Here is a 25,967-nt window from a genome sequence, read left to right as displayed (position 1 = left end):
GAAGGGCAAAGTCTGAAAATGTGAACGTTTCCCCTACCACTCATGTCATATTAATACTTTACATACAGCACATGTTTTGTCCGTGATATTTACTTGTTAATTAATATTCGTTTTTGTTTGACAACGACACAAACACCTGGTGTATAATTCTAATTGCGTTGCAACGTTAATGATTAATCGTGCGGGGTTGAGAAATAATCGCGGCTCGAGCGTTAAACACATTCCAGGTTAACTCGTTGAGATTATTTCTCATAGCAGCGTCTGTTTTTGCTTGCCGTATTCTCATTAAAACAGCAAGAATGGCTCTTTCACAGGCTGCAATTATGAGCGCAAGCCTGTTTTTTGTGCTTTTGCATCAACTGAGCAGTGGATTACTGTCTGACTTCAAGATCTGTGGAGATTCAGAGTGTGAAAGTAAGTTGGACAATAACTAACATTTTAAATGTTAGATACTGACTAGTAACTACTATAAGTGCACTTGTAGTAGGCCTACACATTTTTTTAAAATCACTGCTATATTTTAAAGATGGCTTTTGGCTCACTGTGATATTTATGGTGTGTGTGTATTTTTGTTTTGTTTCGTTTATATTTGTCTGTACTCTGTGTTTAGGCCTAATGAGCAGAGTGCGCGCAGTCAGGGATCACCATGGAAAGGATTGTCGTTTCCTGAGCTTCCGGCAAGGAGAAACCATCTTTGTGTACCACAAGCTGACTGGAAAGAGGAGCAATCTTTGGGCTGGCAGTGTATGTTTGACTATTATCATCACCTGTATGATACTCAACAGTATAACAAAATAAGAACGGTCTCGTAATTTTAAATTGATGTGATATGAGATATTTTGTTGGCAGTGGCGTAGCTGGGCTGTATTCCACATGGGTTTTGAGGTCAAAGGGGCCCGACATTGCACACCCTAACAGAGGACAGGAAAAAGCCAAAAAAGTAAAGAATAAGTAAACCAGGAACAGACCATGGCAGTGATTTGAATTGCAATAGCTGCCTTGTTTTATTGACATCCATTCCCACCCTTTCGCCAGAGCCAATACAAACAGGAAAATGTAATAAATAAATGACATACATGACCACCATAACATTAATAACATTTAGATAACATCATCCCAACACAATCTCGATACAAAAAAATACACTAAATAAAATTGCAACAAAATAACTTAAATCGGAAGTAAACCCAAACATATTTTTTCAAAGAACATATTCCCAGCAGGCCCACTAGTTGAAACACGGCATTCTGATTAATTTTTTTAAATCACGGCTCAGATTCAGAAAACAGCTCAGCCGTGATTGGTCGTTGTGAGCAGTTGTGATGTCATTTTCAGTCGGCAGAAGACAAAACGGCCGCCCGAGAGATGGCTAAAAAACGAGTGCATTTTGCTGCTTAACTTATATTCCACAAATGCAAAATTAATCAGAATGCCGTGTTTCAAATAGTGGGAACATCTTCTTGAAAAAAATATGTTTGGGTTGACTTCTGCTTTAAGGTGCCATTACACTCCAATGACAAGCATACAGTATATCAACACTTTCCCAATACAATCCACAAAATACAACTTGGCTCCAATAAACAGCTCAAGGTGCCATTACACCACCAGGCACAGAAATCTAAGACTCATTTCAGTAAACATTGGTTAACATAGAAGTGCAGCTGCATGTCAGCAAAAAGGGCTATTGAAAAAATACAAAATAAATATGTTCAAAAGCTGATAAGACCTACATTTCATACATTGACAATTCCCAGCTAAATTCAACTGGAAGTTTGCAATTCCCCCTTCAAAGTAAATGTTTGGTCAAAAAGGTTACCCGTTTTCAAACATTATCCCCCTCAAGGGCGTTTGTCGTATCGGCTTCAAACAAGCACACAAGAGAGAGTGAACCCTTAAAGTTGGTGAAAGAAAAATCTTAACTGCCCTGATTTGTATTTTATGACACAGACAGTGCTTGTTTACCTGCTGTGGCCATGCTGCTGCTCGGACCCGTGTCGTCCCTATAGCCTTTTTTCTTTTTTCCCCTCTGTTTATCTGCACCACACATGCATCTCCTTTTCTGGTGGTTTCTGTCTTTTAAGCATTTTTCAATTGCAAATGTCCTCTACCTTGCGTTTTTCCAGAAAAATAACGGTTGCCGTCTTAGCCAATCGCATTTAATCGACGCAACAATGCAGTGACCCAGTCTGACGTTACACTCCGTGTTACCCGCCACCGCGGCAGCAGTACATAAAAAAAACAAAGAGTTGAAGTGGCTGAAGAGAGGGAAGTCTGGGCTAAAGCTACTACGCCCGCAACCCGACTCCGGATAAGCGGAAGAGGATGGATGGATGGATGGATGGATAGATGGATGGATGCATGGATGGAGGTGTTTCTATGCTCCAATTTTAATTCAAGATGGATGATTGAACCGCGTTATTCTGATTTCAGATGAACAAACAGTTTGGATATTTTCCAAAAGAAGCTGTAAAAGAGGAGCAAAAATTTGCAACTAAGGAGATAGTAGTTGTAACACAGGTATGTACTTTACTGAAGTTGTAATAATACATTTAGAACATTGGAAGTGTTAAGTGTGAAATTAAATCTAAATTGCATATCCTCTTTTCATTAAGGAATCAGATTTTCTGTGTATCGACGACTCTGGCTATCCCATTGACTCCAGTCATTTGAACACAGATGATGATGATGAAGATGATGATGATGACGACGACTCTGGTCTGAAGAAGCCCGAGGAGCTTGAAACAAGCCAAACAAGCAATTACACTGACGATACAAATGCTGGAACTCCTTCAACATTGAAAGATTCCTCTTCAGAATCATATAGCACAAGAGAATTGATTGAAAATCAGGACAATGGTGCTACCAAGACTAAGCAGGAATCTCCTGAAACCGCTGTGGAACTGAAGGAAAAAGGTGGGTCTCCCGCCTCTTCCTGGTTCAGTTCTTCAGTGACAGGATGGTTAGGTGTCGGAAAACAGGAGGAACCAGAAAATACAGCTGACGTACAAAAGGAAAATTTGATGCAGGGAGAAGATTCACTCACATCTTCAGTGACAGGGTGGCTGGGGTTAAGAAGTGAAGAAGAATCAGTTGCCAAAGACAATGCAAATCGGGGAGAGGAGGACAGAAAAGCTGCTGAGTCTTCAACCATGACTGGATGGCTTGGCTTTGGCGGCGATGAAAAAGCAGACTCATCTACAGAAAGACAGAATGATGGTGAAAGAGAACTGGATGTGGAAACAGCCGCAGGAGAGAACTTCAGGAGCAGAAAGATGTATCTAGGTATAGAAACACAACCAATACAAGAGAAGAAAATTGACAACATGGGGACATTGGGTTGGCTTGGTAATGGTCTGTCAAGAACATTGGGGTTTGGCCTGAATGACCAGGACACTAGAGAGAAAATTCAAGATAGTAGAGGAGAAGTGAAGAAGGATGTGAAACAGACAGCATCCAGTTCTTGGTTTGATTTGGGCATCGGCAGCATTTTAGACTTCAGAAAAGACAACAGTGAAGATGACAGAACTGAATCAGACACAGAGTCTGACAACATTGTGCAAGGACATGTTGATTCTAACAATAATATTCAAGATACATCTGGTAATAGCAAGGATACCGAGTTAGATGACACATCTCAGGTTGATCAAAATGACAACCCTCCTCAAAACCAGAGAGCGGACATCAATCTTGTTCCAAATGGTAAGGAAGGAAAAAACAAATTTGACGTTTTAGCAAGTAAGAATGATGTTACCTCAATGCCAGTGCTCACTTACATGGAATCTAGGTCAGTGGATCAGTCGGTGAGTGAGATTGATTCCAAAAGACATAGCGATGATGAGGCGAGTCTATATGAGTTTACAAATCAGGTTGGAAACGGGGTGGACAAATCTAACATATGTGTATATGGTGATGAGGAATGTAAACGGGAAAGGAGAGATAAAGACATTATTATGCTGAATGAGTCTGGAGAGCAAAGTCAAGGGCAAGAAAGTGCGTCTTCTCTAGAGTCTAAAACTGAAGTAAAGGAATCAATGGAAGATGGCAAACAGGAAGAAGTACACAACAAAGAGAAAGGTGAAGATATAGACGAACTGAAGAATGTAGAAGATAACCAAGAGGAAATAGAGGCGGTAGTACAGAAGGAGAAATTTCAAAAGAATACTTGGGAAGAGTATAAAGAAAGAGCAACACAAGAAAACTGCAATGTTGCTGATGATAACACACAAGAAGACAACCCTCTGGAATATGGTTTAGACCACATGAAAAAAAGAGATGCTGAAAGGATACATGAAAATCTATCAGAAGAGGATAAAGGAAAACATTTCTCTCCTGGTGGCACACCCAGTCAAGATGCCAAAGACATGGACTCCCCTAGCCTCCAAGGGACATTCATATCTGTGATAAACTTTTTAAAAGAAAACAGCTTTGTGTCTTCTCTTGGACCCCAAAAAGAGAAAGAATCTAAAGAAGATGAGGAACATGAAGAATTGGACAAGGAAGAGAAATGGGACGAGATGAAGATAGAAGAACAGGAAGACTCTCAAGTCTTGATAGCGAAGCGGAAGGAGATTGTAGAGAGACAAGAGAAACAACAAGAGGAGCTTACATCCAGGGAAAAGACTGATATCTTAGAAGAGTTACAAGTTAAGATACCAGAAGACTTAACAGAGATGGAGCAGTTACATAAGAAGCAGGGAAAGTTTATAGAGAAAGATAAGCAGAGTGATGTGGAGGAGTTACAAGACACAAAGAAGGAAGGACTTCATGACTTAATGCAGAAGGAGGAAGTAGAGGAGTTTGAAAATGAGAAGCAGCAAGTGTTTGAAGAATGGGAGAAGCAAGGGGAGATGGACATGTTGGAGGAAAAGAACCATGAAGTGGCCGATGAGTCAGTAGATGAGATAGAAGAGAAGATGCAGAAAAAGTTATTTGGGAAGGAGTTAGACTATTTGAAGCGGGGCACGTTTGAACAGCAGACAATGTCAAAAAATATAGAGGTGATTGATGACAAGACGCATGGAGAACTGAAGGATTTTAGACTGAAGGGGGAACTAGAGGACTTTGAAGCTGAGAAGCAGGAAGGGTTTCAGAGAGGGGAGAAGAGTGAGATGGTGGATGCATTAGTAGAAATGCGAGAAGTAGTGGAGGGGTTACAGGAGGAGAAAGTAGAAGAGTTTAAAGACAAGCAGCGCGAAGTGGAACAGTTTGAGGAGAAAAAGCATGAGGCGAGTGGTGAGTCAGGAGAAGAATTTGAAGTCAATAAGCAAGAGGAGTTAGAAGACATGGAGCAGGAGGGGGTGGAAAAGTTCATAGAAAAGAAACAGAAAGTGGATGGTGAGCCAGTAGAAGGTTTAGAAGACAAAAGGCAAGAATTAGAACACAAGGGGCAGGAGGAAAAGTTTGAAAATAAGCAAGAAATGGATAGTGCATCAGTAGAAAAGTTTGTAAACAAGCGGCAAGAAGAGGTCAAAGATAAAACGCAGGAAGAGGTGCAAAAATTAGAGAAGTATGAAAACGATGGTGAGCCAGTAGAAGATTTAGAAGACAAAAGGCTAGAATTAGAACACAAGGAGCAGGAGGAAAAGTTTGAGAATAAGCAAGAAATGGATAGTGCATCAGTAGAAAAGTTTGTAAACAAGCGGCAAGAAGAGGTCAAAGATGAAACGCAGGAAGAGGTGCAAAAGTTAGAGAAGTATGAAAACGACGGTGAGCCAGTAGAAGATTTAGAAGACAAAAGGCAAGAATTAGAACACAAGGAGCAGGAGGAAAAGTTTGAGAATAAGCAAGAAATGGATAGTGCATCAGTAGAAAAGTTTGTAAACAAGTGGCAAGAAGAGGTCAAAGATGAAACGCAGGAAGAAGTGCAAAGGTTAGAGAAGTATAAAAACGATGGTGAGTCAGTAGAAGAGTTAGAAGAGGAGAATATGGAGGAGAAAAAAGTGAAGCGCAAAGAAGCAGGTGAGTTAGTAGAGGAGCCAAATGCGTTTGAACACGAGAAACAGGCAGATTTAAACAAAATAATTAATCAGGACAAAGTCGAAGAGAAGAGAAAACCAGGGGTAAGAAAGCGGGAACTTGTGCGGGACTTACAAGAGAGAACACAGGAGGAGATTGCTCAGGTCATAGACGAGGTAAGTGAAGACATGCAGAATGCAAGTGACTTTGTGGATATCCAGAATGTTGACGAGGAAATGGACAGTCTTGAATGTATGGAGGAGCTGTGTACTCAGTTTGAACAAGATGAAATCATAATAGAGAGAGAAGATCACAGTTTTGACGATGGGTCAAATCTTCTGTATGATGAATCAACACTAACAGATGTTTTCTTAGCAGACAGAACACAGAACCCCACATTCTCCCGAGAGAACACTGAGCATGATCTTACTGGTTTGTCATTCGATCAAACAGACAAAACTGAGCTCACAGAAAATGTGCCACAATTAGATGAGACAGTTTATAAGAGTGCTCATACAACTTGTCAGAGTATCTATTCAGTTGTGACAGAGAGTAATGAAAAAACAATTATGTGTAATGGTACGAATGCAGAATATGAGAGTGAATCCAGAAACAATGTGAAGAAAACAGAGATGAATCAGTTTGATGAAAAAACTGAAGTTACAACAGAAAGTGGAGAGATTGACCTTTTTAAAGAAGTCATGATTTCATTAGGCCAGTGGCCAATCATGAAAATAAAAGAGTTGACAGAATCTCCCTCAGAGTTGGATGAAAAAATAAATGAGATGTCAAAGCCACAACCACTTCAGAGTCCTGAGCATGAGCTGGACTCCACAACAAATAGTGATAAAGACTTGCAAACAAACTTGCAGCCACCATCTCCGTCCCTGACACAGAATTCTCATTCCAATTATCTGCCTCCAAACACAGCAAAGCCCCACCAACCAAATTCCCTGCCCAAGCACTACAAGACTCTCCAAGACTACATGACCATAGAAGAGACAACTATTCTGGCCGAGCTATTTGGGGAGAAGAAATTTAAAAATGTGGATTATATTCTTGGCCACGCAGACATTTTCACTGAAGACATTGATCGTGATGAATCAATATTGATGGATTTAGAAACAATTCTGCACTACCACAGGGAGAGACTGTTCCCTCCAAGCATGCAACTCTCTGATGCACCAGAAGAGGACAAAGAAAATACCAGAACCATTATTGCAGTGCAGAAACTAGAAACACTGCTGAAACGAGCAAGAGACACTTTCTACACCCGAAAATCAGACATCAGTAGAGCAAACGTTCAAGGTATATTGCCTCAGAGATCACCACTGCTGTTAGAAATGCCTCTTTCATCACATGCGTTCCTTAATTTGCCTGCTTTTAATTTGCATTGATGTAACCCATGTGTGTCCTCATACAGATCAGCCAGGTTGCATTGGTACATCTTGCTCCAGCAAAGATGAAGAGACCATTGAGACAGTGCAGGTGATGGTGGAGAAACACAAGGATGGAGGCCCAGAGAAAAATAAGGAAGATGACAATCAAAGAACAAGTAAGAAATGTCCCTAGTGGAGAGAGCTAATACTAGTAAGATGTCTCACAGTCAGACCGTACCATCACTGTTATGGAAGGTATTGCAGGAACCCCCTCCAGGCTGTCACACACAACCTACTGTACAGTAAAAGAGTAAATTGATATTCTAGATCAGGATTCACTGACCTTTTTGAAGATGAGAGCTACTTCCTGGGTACTGATTAACATGAATGGCTACCAGATTGATACATATTTCTGAAATAACAAATTTGCTCAAATTACCTTTAGTAATGCTTTTATTACATAATATTTATAATTAATGGTAGTCATTTATGTGAAGACACTGTTCATCAGAGGTGGGTATTTTACTAAGGTTTGCCGGTCCGTCGTTCATCATCCGTCAGCAGCCTGGGTACCTGTCCTTCGTCCGTCAATCCATCTATTTTTCAAGCCGGACCAAATTGTAATCATCTGTCGGTCAGTCCGTCATGTTAGTTTGACCGCGCTTCCGTCAGTAAACATCAAAGGTCCGCCAGTCCGTCTATCGTTAATCCGGGAAAAAAAAGATTAAAAATCCATCCATCCATATCTGAACAAGTTTGATTAAAATGGTTAATGGAGTGCACTGTGTACATCATAATGTGTCGGCTTGCTGCTCAAACAGCTTTACACTCACATACATTGACATCTCACATAGCTTACACTTATTTACCAATCTATTTAACTGTAAGTGGGAACCAGCTGATGCTTTAACTCGTCAATGTTTTACTTTAAAATTTTGCTTACCTTAACCAGAATCCTGTCACAGGTACAATCCTGGTGGAAATGTTTGTCCTTGCGAAAACTAAAATAAAGTACCCATTACAATGGGTTTTTTTTTCTTCAAATTCATCTTTTTTTTCTTCAAATTCATCTTTTTGTTCTTCTTCTGTCCATTAGCAGTTGGCAAATAACCTTTGGTGCAATAGTGCCACCTTCTGAAATGGAGTGTGGAGGGTGGTAAAATACTGTTTCACAACCTCCTAACCCCACTCTTTCCAAAAATAAAAATAGAAATGTAAAACTTGACTCGCAAGAACTTTTCTGTTAACCTTATTACTTCTTAGTCAGCCTGAGGAACTCATGATTCTCTCTTTGGTGCATCCCGCCACCTGCTGTACATATACAGTCAATGCAGTCTGGGTCACGTTTCCGTCTCTCATCAGCAAAACGGGCGTCCATCAATGATGGACTGTGAGGTCCGTTCGGACATAACCAGATTAGTGATGATTACACAGACGGAGGAAAATCTACTTCCATCTGTGCTTAGTCCGTCTTTAAAAAAAAAAAAAAGTTTCCCGTCTATCGTCTAACGTCAGCAAAATGGGCGTCCATCAATGACGGACAGACAGATCGGTTAGACGGAATACCCACCTCTGCTGTTCATGTTCATGATTTCTTACAATAATTAGGGAGCAGATGAAAATCAATTTGCAACAATTTTATTCCTCTAAATTTCTTCCAGTGTTTACATTTTCAAATCACTTTTGCAACATTCCAAGAAAATCATATTGTCCCATCACTCGTGCCCTATTTTGACAACAGGCCCACGGGTTACTCACGTGGTCATTGGGGGCTACCTGTTGCCTGCAAGCACCATGTTGGTGACCCCTGTTCTGTACAAAAAATACAGTAGCTCAATCCAGTAGTGTTGTATTTACTGCATTCATCAACATATTAATCGTATCACCAAAGATATCTTTTATTCCAGGGATAATGGTGGAGATTCAGGATATTCATCAAATTCAGAAACAGTCGTCCTCTCAGACCCATGCAATGAAGGACTTCGTCAAATGGATTAAAATGAAGGTACCAGTTACCAAAAGATTAATTCGGCCAGTCCAATCCCTGGCAACTATAAGATAGCAATTTTCTTGATCCACTCTCAGTGGACTGTGCTTCTTTAAGAAACTGATCTTACATCTGATCTCCCTCTTAGTTGCGTGAACGGTAGTTCCATTTCGTTTCAACATTACTGACATTGTGGTTTAGTGACACACTTGAGGCCAACATGCAAGCCTCATTACTTTAAGACTACACTTGTAAATGTTAAGAAGAGGTACTCTGAAATGGACGACAGTAAAACTGTTTCGGTGAGTTATTTTCACTTCAGAAATGTACAATTGAGGGAGTGTACTAACGCTGATGGACAAGCTGTTTACATTCTGGTGATATGTTCAGGTGGAGCAACTAGCTCACCTATCGCAAAGCATATGGCACACATTTAGTGTATACTTTTTTGGAACTGACACCTGTTTTTGTTTCTGCCATTCGGAAGCGCTCGGATCTGCCAGTGTGGCATTTTACAATTGGTGACGTTGCGGGTCAGGTACGCAAACTTTCATTTTAGCCTGTACAAGTGAGTGAAGATGATTTTTATGGATTATTTTGTTATTATATTTTATTAATATACCAATTTCAATTCGTGAGTAATGTTTGTGTAAAGCTGTTCCGAGTGGGAGAATGTCACCTAACCTCCCCATGTAAAAGGTAGGTTGGTTTAGTCCACAGTGCAGCGCAGTGGATTGGATGTTGGTTTACGGTTTAGCCGGCTACTTCTAATGACAGTTTTAGTGGTTGATATTTTGAAGATATTAACCAAATGAGCGAAATCAGGAATGTCGGAACACTCAGCAAGTGACAGTTTAGGCAGCAGAGTGATGGACCATCGGTCGACTGTTGAGACTTACTACGGCGTCGCGGTGGAGAAAGTGAAGGATGTACGTTATGTGGCAGTGTTTGTTAGCATTTCCTGCTAGCGTCACACAGCTGACGAGGGGTTGTCATCTAACAATGATACGGCCACGTTGCATATTTCAGCCTTAACTACATGTGTCATATAAATGTTGCAGACCTGTTGTCAATGTGAAGATTGAATAGTGCCTTTTAAGATATCTGTTTTTAAAAATAGACGTGGCTGCTAATAGTTAGCCTGTTGGCCAACGATATCTCATTTATGTTCTGTCCAGTGGAGTATTTATTATGAAAACAAACATACTGTACATACGATATGTTTGTACTTTATGGTCATTGAGACATTTAATTATTTTCAGATTCGACACTTACTGCTTAATAAACGTTACCACCGCAGGTTCAGACAAGGAGTAATTTTATTTAACTTCTGTATAGTACATTTGAATCCGAAATTTGTTGCCTACAAATATTACATGGCATAGAGTACTCATAATAAATTGGCGGTATTTGGCTTCCGGGTGAAATGCACTGTAAACGTTACAGGTGGTCTAAATGTGACCTTCTCTAAACTGTGGAATGCAATCTCCAAATGTAAAATGTTGCACTACGTTTTGCACTTATTCTCTAACACAGAAGCTGACCGGCCAAATTCACAAGAGATTTTTCATTGCCGCTTAAATCCAGTTTGCCTTTCTGTGGCGCTTCCAATCTGTCTGGTACTAATCTCAGTTGCAATGTACCTCTGAAAAAAATCAATTTTAAAGCATCACACCGGAAACATACTGTAGATCTATTGTTAGGTGCTGTCTTGGTCTCATGTCAGGCTGTTTAAATACAAATGCTAATTGAACCAGGAAACATATTGTTTGATTCATGAATCAAACACCTGTTGTGAATTTGGCCGTTCTGGTCCTTGTTAGAGAACGGCAGGTTATGTAAAAAGTACTGAAACGTCAAGCAGTTGGACATGTGCATGCAAATGTTTATCAAAGGTCAAAATAATTTCTTTTGTAACGGTTGTAGTTCATTTTGTATTCATTCTGAAATGTCACCTGAAGGTCGAATATCCCTAACTATTTCGGAGTCATGTGTGTGCTCTAAATGCCATGTGTATAACTATTCAGCAAAATCGTAAGTTGAAGCTCTGTTCAAAACAGATGGCCGGACCCGCAAAGATGATTGCATTGGCTGTATTCTATTTGATATGAGGAAGAGGGTACATGAAGCTAAGAATTAACACTTTGCTTTGCTAAATTATACTGAGAATTTATTTATTTATTTTTTACACCACACATTCCAGGTTGTGTCATCACTGCCTTATGAAATAAGGCCTGGGCCTGACCTCTTTGGAATCCCATGGGAACTAATTATCATCTCCAGTCTGGTGGGGCTGGCGACAATGTTATTGTTCAGTTGCAGATGTTACAACTCTGTGAGTATATGCCACATGCGTGCACACCTTGTTGTGTAATAGATTGTTGTATTGTTGCTTTTGTTTGTTGTATTTACAGTATTATTAATTCCGTTTGCATTTGAAATGCAAAGTTTGATAGGCTATTTTAATAAGCAAACAATACTCGTGATGACAAATTCAGTCCTATAATATTTCCCTATTCCAACACAGGTTAAAAGCAGAATGTATCGACGTAAGTTTCCACTTTCTTCAAATGATATTACTGTATCTATAATACAAATGTTTGTATGTGGAAAATCTGTTCTATGGGTGCCAGTGCTGTAATTTCTGATATACTTAGACAGAAATATAAAACAAACCATACATAGCTGTACCCAAATACCTTATTTTCCCTTTACCAGGTAAAGAGTGGTGGATGGCTGAGCAGGTTGCACAGCTGCTTGAAGAGAAATGTGAAGTCCTGGAAACACTCAGTAAATGTCAACAAGAGGTCTGTATTCTAGTTGCAATTATATTTGAATTATTATTTTTTTTAATCCTAGAATTTTGTATTCAACCTGAAAAGCAGTTCTTTAATTTGTCTTTTTATGTTTAATTTTTAGTACGATGAGCTAGAGAACTCGCTAAGTGAAAGTGGTGCCGTAGCTCAAACCCATCAGACAGATCTGGAGGTAAGATGTGTAAAAGACCATTGACTACAAATGTTTCTTGCAGCAGGCTGGTATTAATAACTTGAAATAAATTTGCTCTTTATATTGCAGTAAGTAACATTCTCGTACCACTCTGTGGTGACTTATTATATGCAGTATGCACATACACACTTTTAAATAACAGAACAGGTTACGTAACAAAATTATCATATGTGAACTACTCAGGCGTCAGTCAGACATTTTTTTCCTAGCTTTACATTTTTCAATTGCTTGTACATCCAAAGCTGATGAGGATTTTTAGTAAATCTTTTATGGCCATTTATTATTATTCATATCAATTTGATGCCATTTCATTATGTTGCTTTACAAACATTCACTTGAAATACTGCCCATAAATGAGTTATAGAAAGTATTTGTCACCTGTTTGTCAATACTGTACTAATATTGCTGTTGACCTTGTAATCTTCTGCAAATCTCATTTGTGCTTTCTGGCTCATCCAGGTTAGAGCACGGCAGTTAGACCTCACTAAAACACAACTAGAAGAAAACCTACAAGAACTGAAGGATCAGTTGGATAAGCAGAGAACCCACCGAAAAGAACAGGAACAAAAGGTAAGATCGTACAATGCATTTTCTCCTGGTTAAGAATAGCTGATCAAGAATGAGGGTCAAGGATGGTGGTGTTATTTGTGATGATATCGTATTTGAATGCCTTTAAGGTCACACTCCTAGAGCAGAGCTTGGAAACAATGGAGGAGGAAACCAAGGAGTTCCAATCACAAGATCAACAGGTGACCTCCTTCTCAGAACTCTTATAAAAGATTCACGTCAGCACTCTAGCTGGCACGATTTCAAACTGATCTTTAACTTTCAGATATTATATTTTGGCAAAACAAAATATTTCGAATAATATTTGACAAAATGTGTGTGGGTAGCCGCACCTTGATATAAGCCGCATGGTTCAAAATCTAGGAAGAAAGTAGCGGTTTATAGTCCGGAAAATACGGTAATAGTATGACTTCACACCACAATTTCAACTGAGACATACTAAAAGACGATAAATGTGTTTGTCCACTACAGTGGTACCCCGACTTAAAAGTGCATAAACAATATTTTGGAGGGCTGGAAAGGATTACTGACATTTCAATGTGAATATTGATTTGGTTTTAGGGGTAAACTGAGTGATGAAATGCGTATATATGTGTTTGTGGAATTCAATTTTGAAGTGGCGAATTTGTGATTACTTCCTGTCTGCATGAACGTATTCAAGAAATGGTAGTGTTTTTTCAAGGCTGCCAAAAAAAGGTTAGGTTTGTTCTCTGGATTTCTGATAGTTAAATTGTCTTCCAAAAAAATCCTTCTTATTGGGCTCGTCAGGCATGTTTTTGTTTTTGTTTTGTTTTTTTGACTAAAAAAGCTGAGGTTGAACATGGATTCTCCAAGTGGAATTTTCCCAACAAGTAATCTTGACAGCAGCTGTAATCAATGTGTATGCTATATGTGTTTTTTTGCAAAACGTTTCTGCTTTAACTTCTGCCTACAGCTTCATGAACCCCGCTAATGTTCCCTCTGTGTTTCATATATTAACACTCTTTTTCCTTCCCAAGGCTCAAACAACCATTAAAGTGTACAATATGAACAGTGAGAGACTAATGAGGAATCTGGAAACAGGTAGAGAAGAAAACGCTCTGCTCAAGGAGAGCAACACACAGGTAAGACAAGATGCAAAGTGTTTAAGCCCTGCATTCTATGCCAAAAGGGTTGATGAAGTATGGCAGAGAGAGATTGTTCCAAGCATCCCATTCCAAACAGGTCAATGTTACCTAGCCGTCTTGATTAGCGACTGTGCTTTTCTATCGTTCTATTGGGTAGATTCCTGTCTATTAGGGCTGGGAAAAAATATTGTATCGGTGTATCGTGATACTTTGTATGCCGATACCAAGTATCGATAACGTTGCTGAAGTATCGGTGCTTTCGATGTTCAATGTTATGTTTTGCACGTTCTATAACACACTTTTGGAACATTTGCGGTCCTTAAAATTGAGCTTTGTGAATGGAGTTTTATTTATTGCACTCGTGTGTATCGGGAACAGTTACTGGAACAGTTTGTGCACTTTTCAATCGTGACACTTGAATAAATGTCAAATGGCACTTAAGTTAAAACTTTGGAAACACATTCCTCAGATATGTTTTTTGTAATATTCAATATCGCTATACGTATCGGATCGCAACCAAAGTATCGGGATCTGTATTGGATTGGGACAAATGTGTATCATCCCAGCCCTACTGTCTAACATTCTTTTTTTTTTTTTTTTTTTTTTTTTTTTTAAATGTCTTGTGCAGTTAAGGCAACAGGTGGAGGGATGGGCAGAGCGAGTGAGTGAGCTGGAGGAGGAGATGAGGAGGTATGAATTGGCCCACAGCGGAATGGTGCAGGATGTGGCCAACAAGGATGAACGTATAATGGTATGGCTGCTTGGACTTGACCAATAATTGACATAAAACTGGATTCATCTCCAAATTGTATGACCCAAGCACATTTGCGTTCAGTCCCTCACCGATCGGCTGCTGGGGATGAAAGCTTGGGATGCCGATCTAGAGGGAGATGGAAGTGACACATCCAAGGGGACCAGAGCAAGAGCAGAGAGGAATGGAAGAGTAGATGGAACTAATTCAGAAATCCATCTCCAGAAAGTCCAAAAGCTTATTTATGCTGCTAAGGTAACTAACCAATGAGGCTAAAGCATATCTTAGCATTCTTCTTATTTTACAGAGTACAAATACATCATGAAATAGAATTTTCATGAATCTGTACTTAACTTTATTTACATTTCTAGAACTTTTCACTTTTTACTCCACTACATTTCCTAAATAAAATGTGGTGTTTATTCTGATGCATATCCCCAAACCATCTTCGTTACTTCAAAATAAAATCCGAAGAACTGTACTGATGTGGTCGGGATACCGATAGAGGGAGGTCATTAAGAAGTCTTTCTATGCCCCCGTGCGCATCGCTCTGTTTGTTGCTCCACCCGGATTTAGAACCGCAGATGCCGGTGTGAAGTAAAAAATACAATAAATAAAGTAATAGAGAAAAAAAAAGCGTAATCACAATTCTAACCGCTCACTTTTTTCAAATACTTGTACTTTACTTCCAATATTGCAGTCTGTACCTTTGATAGAGAAAAAATACTTTTGATACTTCAGTATAGCCACTTTTATTTAAGTAATATTCTGCAATGTGGCTTGAACTTCTACGTAAGTGATTTTCTGTTAGATTAATATACTGGTACTTCTACTTAAGTATCACTTTCCCATACTTAATATACTTTAGGACTGCATATTACTGATGATCGCACGGAGAGCTGTAATCAAGATTTGAAAATATGTTTGAGGCCTATGATTGACCTCATAAAGAATAAACCTTTCTATATAACACTAATGTGGCATTATTTGTTTGTCTGTGTAGCTCAATGCAGACCTCAAATCAGTTGATGAAGACAAGGACAGAGTGTTTGCCAAACTGAATGATGAAGTCAAAGCGAAAGAGGACCTAGAAGGTGAGTACTCATTTCAAAGATTCATTGATTTACTTTTTTATTTTTTTTACTTTATCATCTTACGCATTAGCAGTTTCGTTTTTGCAACCAATTAGTTCTCTCTCTCAAACAGGGGTCACCAATCTTTTTTTAAACTGACAGTTACTTCTTGGGTGCTGATTAATCGATTGGGCTACCGGTTGGCCACACACTTCTGGAGTAACTAATTTGCTGAAATTACCTTTTAATAATAATAATAATAATAATAATAAGCATCATGTTAACGATTTCGCCAAATTATTAGGAAACATGAACATCAATAGTCAACACTTTAATTTTATTCATCTCTGCCAGCATTCACTTTTGAGTAATGAGTAAAATGTCTGTTACACAACAACAAGATGAGACAATGACGCTATTGCATTTTGGTAATATCTAATTTCCACTGTGTGTGCATTTTCTTGTAGTGAGCATTAAGGAGTTGGAGAATGAGCAGTTATCTATGCAAGCTGACACTGAGCACTACAATGAACAGGTAGCTCAAGTCAACCCAAAAATGTGTTTCTTTGTAACATTGTCTCTTAATTTGCCTCACTTTCATACTGCTCAGGTTCAGCGACTTCAACAGAAACTCCAGATTATGACTGAAATGTACCAAGAGAATGAGCTCAAGCTACACAGGTAATGACACTCCTGTTCAATTATTTACGAATATTTTTAGTTGACTTTTTTATTGTGTGCAGGTTGCTGACAGTGGAGGAAAAGGAGCGTCTGCAGAAAGAAGACAAATTGAATAAAGCTGACAAAAACATTGCTTTGGCAATTGAAGAACTCAACAACTACAAGTAGATAGTCCTGCAAAGTATATGGAAATATAGTAAAATGTGTGGCCTTTGCTTTCAACACGCCTTTGTCTCTTCAGGCTTCGTGCGGGGGAGATGGAGGAGGAGCTGGAGAAAACCAAGCAGTCGTATCAAACCCAGATATCAGCCCATGAGAAGAAAGCTCACAATAATTGGGTTTGTATTACGGAATCTGCACTAAAAAGATTTATAAACTTTGTTGGGTCAAAAACTACCTGTGGTTGTAATTATTTACCATGGTTGAAGGTCAAATATATTCTTGTACACAACTCACCGTAGACTGTGCTGTGGTCTTAACTGATCTACATGTACATAAGGAATGTATGTCTCTGATTTACTTCTTTTTGTACAGCTTGCAGCACGGGCCGCAGACAGAGAGCTATCAGACATCAAGAGGGAGAACGCCCTCCTCAGGCAGAAGTACGCATCACCAGTGAACCCCACTTTTCATCATCACCTGCTCCACCACACTCCCCCTCTCTTTATTGTTTTAAGTTCTCCGAGATTTTTTTCAATTTAACTTCCATAATTTTATAACACATTGATTCACATAGGAACAATTTCCTTGTTGACTTGAATTGTGTATGTTTACAGGCTTACAGATACACAGTTTAAGTTGGATGCCCTCGATAAAGATCCATTCGCCTTGGACAGCCTGGCCAGGCCTTTACCTTTCCGAGGTCAGCATAAACACCCAATACAAAGTAGCACTCAGTATTTGAAAGGTGGCTTGTACAAACTTGGACCAAATTGTTGGTACCTCTCTGATAATGAAAGACAAACCCACAGTGGTCACACAAAAAATGTGAATCTGAAAAAAAATTGAATACTTTTTAATGAAAATCAGACATTGCTTTTGAATTGTGTTTCAAAAGAATAATTAAAAAAAAAAAAAACCTCATGAAACAGGCCTGGACCTAAAAGACGGTACCCTTTACTTAATATTTTGTTGCACAATCTCTTGAAGCAATCACTACAATCAAACATTTTTTGTAACTTTTAGTCAGACGTCTGCACCTCTGAGCAGGTATTTTGGTCCACTCTACGTGCGCAAACTGCTCCAGTTGTCTTAGGTTTGAAGGGTGGGTTCTCCAGTTGGCATGTTTTTTTTTAGTTCCTTACACAAATGTTGAAAAGTATTTAGATCAGCGTTCCCAGAAGGCCACTTGAGAGTGGTTCAATGTTTTGCTCTTAACCATTCTTGACTGTTTGTAACTCTGTGCTTGTGTGTCATTATCCTGTGGCTGAGACCAAGTTTTCTCTCACTGGGTAGTGGCGCTGTCATTTATTTATTTATTGATGAGGATAAGCGGTTTGGATAATGGATGAATGGATTTTTATTGCATGCAAATTGATGCACTTCACATCATTGTGAATGTGAATAGTTATTCTTTGTTGTAAGTTAGTCTATATTTATTTTATTTTATGTTAATAAAGCAGAGGTATATTTAGTTTTATGGACAAATGATGCTATTTATAGTTGCAGTGGAGAGTTGGGGCGGGGGGCGCAAAATATTTTCTTATCCCTAAGGGAGCGTATGAGAAAATAACAGAAGCACTGCATTAAAGCCTCTTAATGACGAATGATGCAATCTGATACTGATGTACGTACTTGAACATTTAATTTCCTGTAGGTTGTTCTCGTTTCCTTTGTCACCATTCATATCAGTCGCTTCAATTTGTCAATTTTCCACCTGCGATCACGTTCAGAGAGGTTGGCTGCAGTCCCGTGGATCTCAAATTTCTGAATATGTGCAAACTGTAGTCACAGGAACATTAAGCCGCTTGCAAATGATCTTGTAGCCTTTACCTTTGCCGTGCTTGTTTATAATTTTCTTTATAATCTCCTGAGTCAACTCTCGTTCGCATCCTCTGGTCGATGTTTAGTGTACTTGCATTTCTGAATATGTGCAGCTGTAGTCTGTAGTTAGTTACAGTAACATCAAGCTGCTTGGAGATGGACTGCACCGTTTAAATAGGGTTACGATCATTTTTGTCCAGGCCTGTTTTCATGAGTTAATTTTTCAAAATAATTCTCTTGAACCACAATTCAAAAGCAATATCTGGTTTGCATTGGTTAATTTTCTTTTTTGGGGGGGGTCAGATTCATTTTTATTTCTGTCACCGCTGTGTTTTTTTTTTTCTTTCATTTATAGAAGGGGAGCAACAATTTAGTCGGTGTGTAAATGGCCTTGATGTCGTGCATATTTAACTCACCTAGCTATTCTACCCCTCCAGCTGAAAGATTGCCTTATGGTCCTTCTCCTTTGGGTCGACCTGCATCTGAAAACCGAGCTTTGCTCTCGCCTCCCACACTTCTTGAAGGACCTCTAAACAGACTGTCACCTAGAGGTGTGTGTCCCCAAATACACTAACCAACTACAAAAATATGGCCACTTAAACGGTATAACAACATCCCACAGAGGGGCTGTACGAGGTATTCTGCCTTTGCTAACATAATTGTTTACTTTTGAGTCCCACAGTCTGAGAAGTAAATTGTTAAATTAAACAATACATTTATTGTTTGGGATTAATTTTACATTAGTGTCAAACGGCTACATTATGCTAAAAGCTATGTATATGACTGTTTTCACTCATGACGCAGCTCTCACGATGCAGTGCAGTTGTACACTACAGCAAACTGCAGTGATTCATTCATAATAACCAACTGTGAGATTAAAACGTCAAACTACAACATTACAAGTCTTTGCTCACTCAGTCCCAAGTGCCATTCATTTGACCACACTTTATAGAACAGTACTGGGCTAGCTTGAAATGGACGCTAATTTAATTCTATTCTAGGTAATATGGGGAAAAGGTGCCCATGACATCTGAAGTGTTTTGTGCTTCTTCATGGATCTGAAACAGGAAACTCAGCCACCTCGCCTTTCTACGTCTGTCATTCTTAATTTGTCGCTAATAATGCAAAACACAGATTTTAAAAATGGAGATCTTAACGCTCTCAGGCTCAAATTAAGTTTCAGTAACATTGCCAAACGTATATTAGCTATGATTGTTTATTAGCATATCGTCAGCCTCTTAAAATAATGGCCTAAATCATATTTTGACAAAATGTATTTTTTTGCCTTAAACATCTCCTCAGGATGCTGCCCACCTCTGGTAAAATCGGCTGCATCCGTAGTCAAACAGATCATTCCATTTTACGCCTGAAATGAAATTATTAATACATATAAGATCATCAGAATGTGGTTCAGTTTTTCGTGTTTTCTGAAAAAAGTGGAAAAAAAAATGACTTAAGCGATTATTTTAAGAGGATGTCAATATTGATACGCTATCTCTCACGTAACCACAGACTTACACCTTGATATTTGTGGATGGAAGAAGAGACGTATTAAAGCCTTTCTTGTGCTACCAAAAGTTACAGATCGTCCGCATTTTGTTACCACTGAACTGAACACGGGCTTTTCCCAGCTGCCACGTTCATCGTAACGTATGAAGTGTCGATGGTAAATGTGGTGTGAAATTCACATTAGTTGTCGCAGCAACAAGCTGCCTTCTTTATCGGTGCATGAGTTGCTAATCACACTTCTGCTGTCAGGCTGCTGGGGATGTTGCCGACTCAGCCCAGGGCGGTAGCTAGTCATTTGGGGCCCAAGGCAAAAACAGTCCAACCCCACCATGAACAGTCAGCCCCACTTTACTTTAGTTCAATTTTGATAAAAGGTGACTTATGCAATTTAGGTCAGTTTGTCCTGCTTTTTAAAGTTGCATAGCTTAATCTACTATTATTCACCACCATAGATTTTGAATATTTTTTTTAATCAACTAAAAAGTGTACATTTGTGAAATTCTCCTATTTCCTGATGTAGATAAACTCCCTAAAATCCTACAAGAGGATTATCATCTAAAACAGGAGTCTTCAATCCTGTTCCTCGAGGGCTGTTCCAGGAGTGTCCTGCCTGTTTTCCATCGCTCCCTGCTACAGATATTCACCAAAGGGCTGCAGAAGCTGGATAACGATCCTGATCATTTGCATCAGGTGTGTGTTGCAGCAGGGTCAGATGGAAAACCGGTAGGGCACCGGCCCTCGGGGAACAGGATTGAAGACCCCTGATCCAAAAAGTGAATCATTATAGACTTTCACTGTAATTGATATGAACACTAATCAATTTTCCATTTCAACCAATGGTTATACTCACGTCATGATGAAAGCATTTTTATTTTATAAAGTAAATATTGAAGCCATAATTTTTTGTTATAGATTAAAGTAGTTATGATTATTGAGTGATAATTATGTTGTGTAATTGATCAGTATGAAGAATTCTTTCATCGCCTTACATTATATACAAGTCTGTATATGCAGCAACTGTCCCACGGAGATGTTCTTGACATAATTGAAAAAATATGGAAATTCAGACAAGAGTTTTTGGAAATGAATTTATGTAGGTTGGCAGCTCTGCCTTTCTCTAATTTGCTGCTTGGTGCTTTGGAGGAGGACTTACATGTGTGATAGCTAGTTTGGGCAAGTCCTGTCAGCAGTGCATGTAGAACAACACAATTTTTCCAAATTGGAAAAGCCATATTTTAGCAATGCAGGAGATTATGTGCAACGATCTTATTGGATGTTGTCACATAAAATATACATTAACATTAATATTAACACTTCCTGTCGCCATTTGTCATTAAAGACACTGAGTTCTTGAGAGTTAAACAAATGAGTTATTTCCAATACATGCATAATTTTAAGTAAGATCAGCTGCTGAAATTGTACGCATCGTATGGTTTGTAAGAATTTTTATGGAACAGATTATTCCTTATTTTGGATTAATCAGTGATTTAAAAAAAATATTGCTTCTTCCTTCCCCTCAATTTATAATTGTGTCCCCTTTCCTCACTCCTTCCTTGTGCCATGTTCTGCTGTGGCTGTTTCTCCAGTAACTCGTGGTCCAGTTGAGCCCCCTGTTGCCCAAGGGGAGCTAGAGCAGAGTGGAGGCGCACCCTCGGACAGCGGCTCTATCTCGCCTTCATGGGAAAGAGATCGCAGGGGACCCCCACTAGGGCCCCCCGGGCCATTCCCGCCTCAAGGTGTGTAGCTATTTAGACAAGATCAGTTCTTTCTGCCATGGAGTAAAATCCTCTCACATTCAACTTTTGATCTCTGTAGTAGCCAAAGAACTACAAAATCAAACTGACTCTGATTGTAGTCCCTATACAGTGAAAATAAATATCTTGTAAATTTGGCACGCCACTGGTAAAAGTTTGGTTTAAAAAAAAAAATCAAATTTGAATGATTAAAACAATTGCCAAGTATATGAAATGAGACTCCACAATTGTGAAAAATCTAGCCACTCTCGCCGAATGTGCGACACCTCGCCCCACTTGGCATTCAAATAGCACAATAAATATCCTTGCACCTGTTGGAGCTAGAAAAATGTACCAACTGGGCTGTCGTGAGGCTTTCACCAGCCAATCAAAGAAAGTACATGCGTGCTTTCACACAACCCAAAAATGTATTTTCAGGTTTTTAAACAAGACACAGCCAAACATGGCCTGTGTTCAAGTTTCCACCGGCCCGCAGCCCTTGGCAGTGTTAGCTAATAACCCTAACCTTAATGTATGGCCCGTCAGTGCTACTGACCGCAGTAAAAAACACGTGAAAAAAGCAATTTTATATTTCACCAGAAGATGGCGGCAGGCCTGTGGCCGCACTCTTAGGCGCTTTCAGAAATACAGTACATCCAAACACACCACTCTCAAAAGTCGTGTAAGGTGTCAGTGTGAACCCCTCGCTGCATGACCGCTGTGTGGCCCTTTCCAGCCCATTCACTTCACTTCACATACCAGTGATGCTGACCGGGTTGCCAGGTTGGCGTGAATGATACAAAAAAAACAACCTCTTTTTCTTTATTTGCTGCGTTCTTTCCTAAAAAAGGCCAATTGTCTTAAAACGCAGATTTAAAACTATAAACAAGATGACTTGAATGTGAACTCATTAGGTCTAAGTCAAGTCAAGTCACTTACAGTAGATACCGAGTCAGTCACCTTTACCGTTGGCCAGCATTGTTAGTAGAAGTAGTCACGTTTCAGAGCCTTTGTTTCTGAAATCCTATGAAGGCGTGTTGGCGGCATGTGTGTATTGTGTTGTTTTCGATGTTGCGAGTCTCCCCAAATGGTGGCACAGAGTCTACTTCCATTTTGATTGCTCTCCCTCAGGCTATACGTTTCCTGAACCCGCAGGTCCAGTCTACAGGAGACCTGGTCCTCCCCCAGGAGTAATGGGTCCTCTGCCACCTCCAGGTCCTCCGTTTCCCCACGCAAGGACTCTTCCTAATTCTGGGCCCCTGCCACCCATCCACCCTGCAGACACAACAGGTGGCCACACATTTTTCTGTTAGTTGGTGTCTTCCCCAGTGGATTCATGTTGTGCCCTTGGATGTGTCTTTGTTGTTCCAGACGTCACAAATAGAGAAAACAGCCTCGGACCTGAGCATGATCACAGAGAGGTTTGTTTGTGTGTCTGTACTACATGGTAAAACTGTATGTGTGAACTCAATCTATGTGGATTTTTTTTTTTCATCAGCCTGGTAGCAGTGATCGAAGGTCTCCCCCTGATCCGACTATGAGAAGGGGGGCGGCACCACCTCCCGGTCCGCCAATGGGCCCCATAGATGGCCCATTTCCTCGAAGAGCCCCCTTTGGACCTCCTGATTTCTTCCCTCCCAGAGGGCCTGGAGGACCTCCCATGATGCCAAGTGAGCAATCATATTCCACTTCGACTATCATCATTGTGAACAGAGTATGCGGGGCTGACTCTATCCACCTTTTTTGCCCTCCCAAGTGTGGGCTCCTCGGCCCGGGATGATGTTCCCGCCTCGGTACCCCCACGGAGGACCTCCGCCACCTCACCCGCTTTCATACGGCACGCCAATGCGGCCTCCTCCACCTGATGGCCTTCCGCCTCCTTCCATGGGTCCTCCCACGTCCCAGTAGAATTTCCCTTCTGTGCCACGCAGCCAATCACAAGACGAGCAAACATCTGCTCCTTAAGATGCCATTTGACCCGGATTAGGTTTTCACTTGTTTCTTGTTCATGCAGCCGTTGCTGATGGGGACGCATCATTTCTGGAAGAATACCCAAATAGTCACTAGTGGCTGCATGGAGAACATTTCTTTCATCCCATCAGAGTTCAGATTAACCCATTAAGGCCTAAAGCGCCTGGCAAAACATCCCTCTAAGACCTAAGGGTGACTTTAGAATCACCCTCTGAAACCTGACGATTTCCCAGAAAATAATTGATATCTCAGCCCTTGTAGCATACAGAAACACAATTCCAAAAGAATTTGAGATCTTATACCTGGGGCTTTCACACAGGCCTGAGTTTATTATTATAAACCTTCTATATATATATATATATATATATATATATATATATATATATATATATATATATATTTTAAATCAACAAACTTCACACAAGGAGGAAGGCCAACAAAACATACAAAATAATGTGTGAATGATACAGATTTCGCAGTGAAAACAGTTCAGACGAGGTTGGCAATAAATGGGTTAAAATTGTGATCGGTTCCAGTGTCTTCATGGACGCTAAAAATATTGATCAGGACTTGCGTGTTCATGCATCACCGGAAATAGTTGCAGAAGAAGCCGTAGCGACCTCCGTGTCAACAAAACATCGCTCCGTCCATTTCTCCTTTAAACGTTAGCTTTATTTTATGATATATTTTTCCTGTTTGCACTGTTACGTGGCGTTAACACTTCCTAATGGAGCTGCAATGTATCCAGTTCACTCTTGCGCCCCCCATGTCTTTCACTTGCTCTGCTTCTACTAGTTTCCGGGAATAACACTGTTCTGAAAATTCTGAATGTGTTCATGCGCGCCGATCGGATCATCAATCGACATCAACCACCCCTCTCAATCGAAATAAAATCTTGATCGGAATAGACTTGATTGGGTCAGAATATTCTGAATAGGGTGTGTACATGAAGAATTTTTATTCCGATCAGGCTTTTAATCCAAATAAATGTGTCCATGTAAACGTAGCCAGTGACTGTTATTAGAAGGTTGAAGTTATCAAATACTTGAGATTGAGGCTGGTTCTGACAGCGCTAGCTAAATTTGAGCATTTGCTTTTGTCACATACTTCAACATTTGGAACATGACTGATTGATATCCAATTCAATATACTCGTAGTAATTCCTCTTGTGATACGTGTTGCCCACCTGTTCTCAATTTTGCACTTCATCCATCCATCCATCCATTGTGTTCCACTTATTTTAGGTCTTGGGTGAGCTAGCGCCTCTCCCATCTGATGTTGAGCGAGAGGCGGGGTACACCATGGATTGGTTCCTAGCCAATCACAAGGAACATATAGACAAACAACAAGTGTCATTCACTTTCACGCCGATTGGGTAAACCATGAACCGAACTGGCGCAAACATGGGTGGAACATGCAAAAGGTCTGAGGTGAAATTGAAGCCCAGAACTTTGACTGTGAGAAGATGTGATAACCAAATGCTCCCCTGTGCTGCTCTCCTATACAATTATTGGTAGAAAATGAGCCAGAGTATTTTTTTTTTTTTATAAACAAAGTGCACAATGTCATAAATGTGCACTCGAGTAGCTCAGTCAGTACAAGCTTATGAAATAATTTTTCCAGTCCAAATAGAACCTATTTATACCAAAATTGGCTCTATTTCTGTTATGTTTCATGGTAACGTTATGTCAGACTCATGAGTTCAGTTGAGTTTTAAAATTCCTGTAAATAAAAAAATCTTTGTCATTTTACAGGTGATATTATACTGGATTCTTTTGTGAATACTTTTAAATCTAAATTTATGTGAGCATGCCGCTAAAAAAAACATGATACCAGAAGTTTGTTAAAAAAAGAAAACAAAAAACAAGATTGATGAAATAAATACTGTAAAATGATTTGTGTCTCAAGGGAATTTTCTTTCGCATACCATAGCTGCCTTTTATCAGATTTTATTAGGAATACTAAACTAGGTTTAGTGTCTCAGGTGAAACTGCATTGTGGGCTGGAAAATTGTCACACTATACACTCCACTAGGGTGAGTGCTACTGTTATGCAGTCTTTTCCGAACAATTACAATGAAGTTAGGATGCGTAAAACATAACAGAATACAGTCATTTGCTAATTCTTTTTTTTTTTTTACCTATATTCAACTGAACACACTCCAAAGACAAGATAGTTCATGTTCAAACTGAACAAGTTATTTATTCATTTGCAAGTATTCACTTATTTTCTATTTGATGCCTGCATCACAAAGCTGGGATAG

The 25,967-nt window shown here is 39.6% G+C and overlaps 1 protein-coding gene across 1 annotated transcript; it reads left to right on the top strand.

Moving 5' to 3' along the window:
- The first annotated feature begins 56 nt into the window (after positions 1 to 56).
- Positions 57 to 25,599, top strand: mia2 (MIA SH3 domain ER export factor 2). Its single transcript, XM_086049836.1, has 28 exons — positions 57 to 414; positions 611 to 744; positions 2,431 to 2,517; positions 2,613 to 7,263; positions 7,379 to 7,510; positions 9,242 to 9,339; positions 11,525 to 11,656; positions 11,849 to 11,870; positions 12,040 to 12,128; positions 12,241 to 12,309; positions 12,790 to 12,900; positions 13,008 to 13,079; positions 13,896 to 14,000; positions 14,632 to 14,754; positions 14,839 to 15,009; positions 15,758 to 15,848; positions 16,295 to 16,362; positions 16,438 to 16,508; positions 16,571 to 16,672; positions 16,750 to 16,846; positions 17,043 to 17,110; positions 17,285 to 17,370; positions 18,929 to 19,042; positions 21,587 to 21,736; positions 22,865 to 23,023; positions 23,105 to 23,154; positions 23,232 to 23,403; positions 23,490 to 25,599. Exons 1-28 carry the CDS (start codon positions 300 to 302, stop codon positions 23,639 to 23,641), a joined length of 7,491 nt encoding a protein of 2,496 aa, XP_085905962.1. The 5' UTR covers positions 57 to 299; the 3' UTR covers positions 23,642 to 25,599.
- Positions 25,600 to 25,967: the final 368 nt, after the last annotated feature.

The sequence above is a fragment of the Filicampus tigris genome, chromosome 13 (assembly GCF_054856515.1).
Source record: "Filicampus tigris isolate MCC_2025a chromosome 13, RoL_Ftig_1.0, whole genome shotgun sequence".
Lineage (NCBI taxonomy): Eukaryota > Metazoa > Chordata > Actinopteri > Syngnathiformes > Syngnathidae > Filicampus > Filicampus tigris.
The sequence above is the reverse complement of the archived record's forward strand: the minus strand, read 5'-3'. Positions and strand labels throughout refer to the sequence as shown.

Bases quoted from the DNA above. Each gene is read 5' to 3' on its own strand.
- mia2 (XM_086049836.1), top strand. From the start codon at position 300: ATGGCTCTTTCACAGGCTGCAATTATGAGCGCAAGCCTGTTTTTTGTG. The intron at 12,901-13,007 runs GTAAGATCGTAC...AATGCCTTTAAG, and splicing joins GAAAAGAACAGGAACAAAAG to GTCACACTCCTAGAGCAGAG. The intron at 14,001-14,631 runs GTAAGACAAGAT...TGTCTTGTGCAG, and splicing joins TCAAGGAGAGCAACACACAG to TTAAGGCAACAGGTGGAGGG.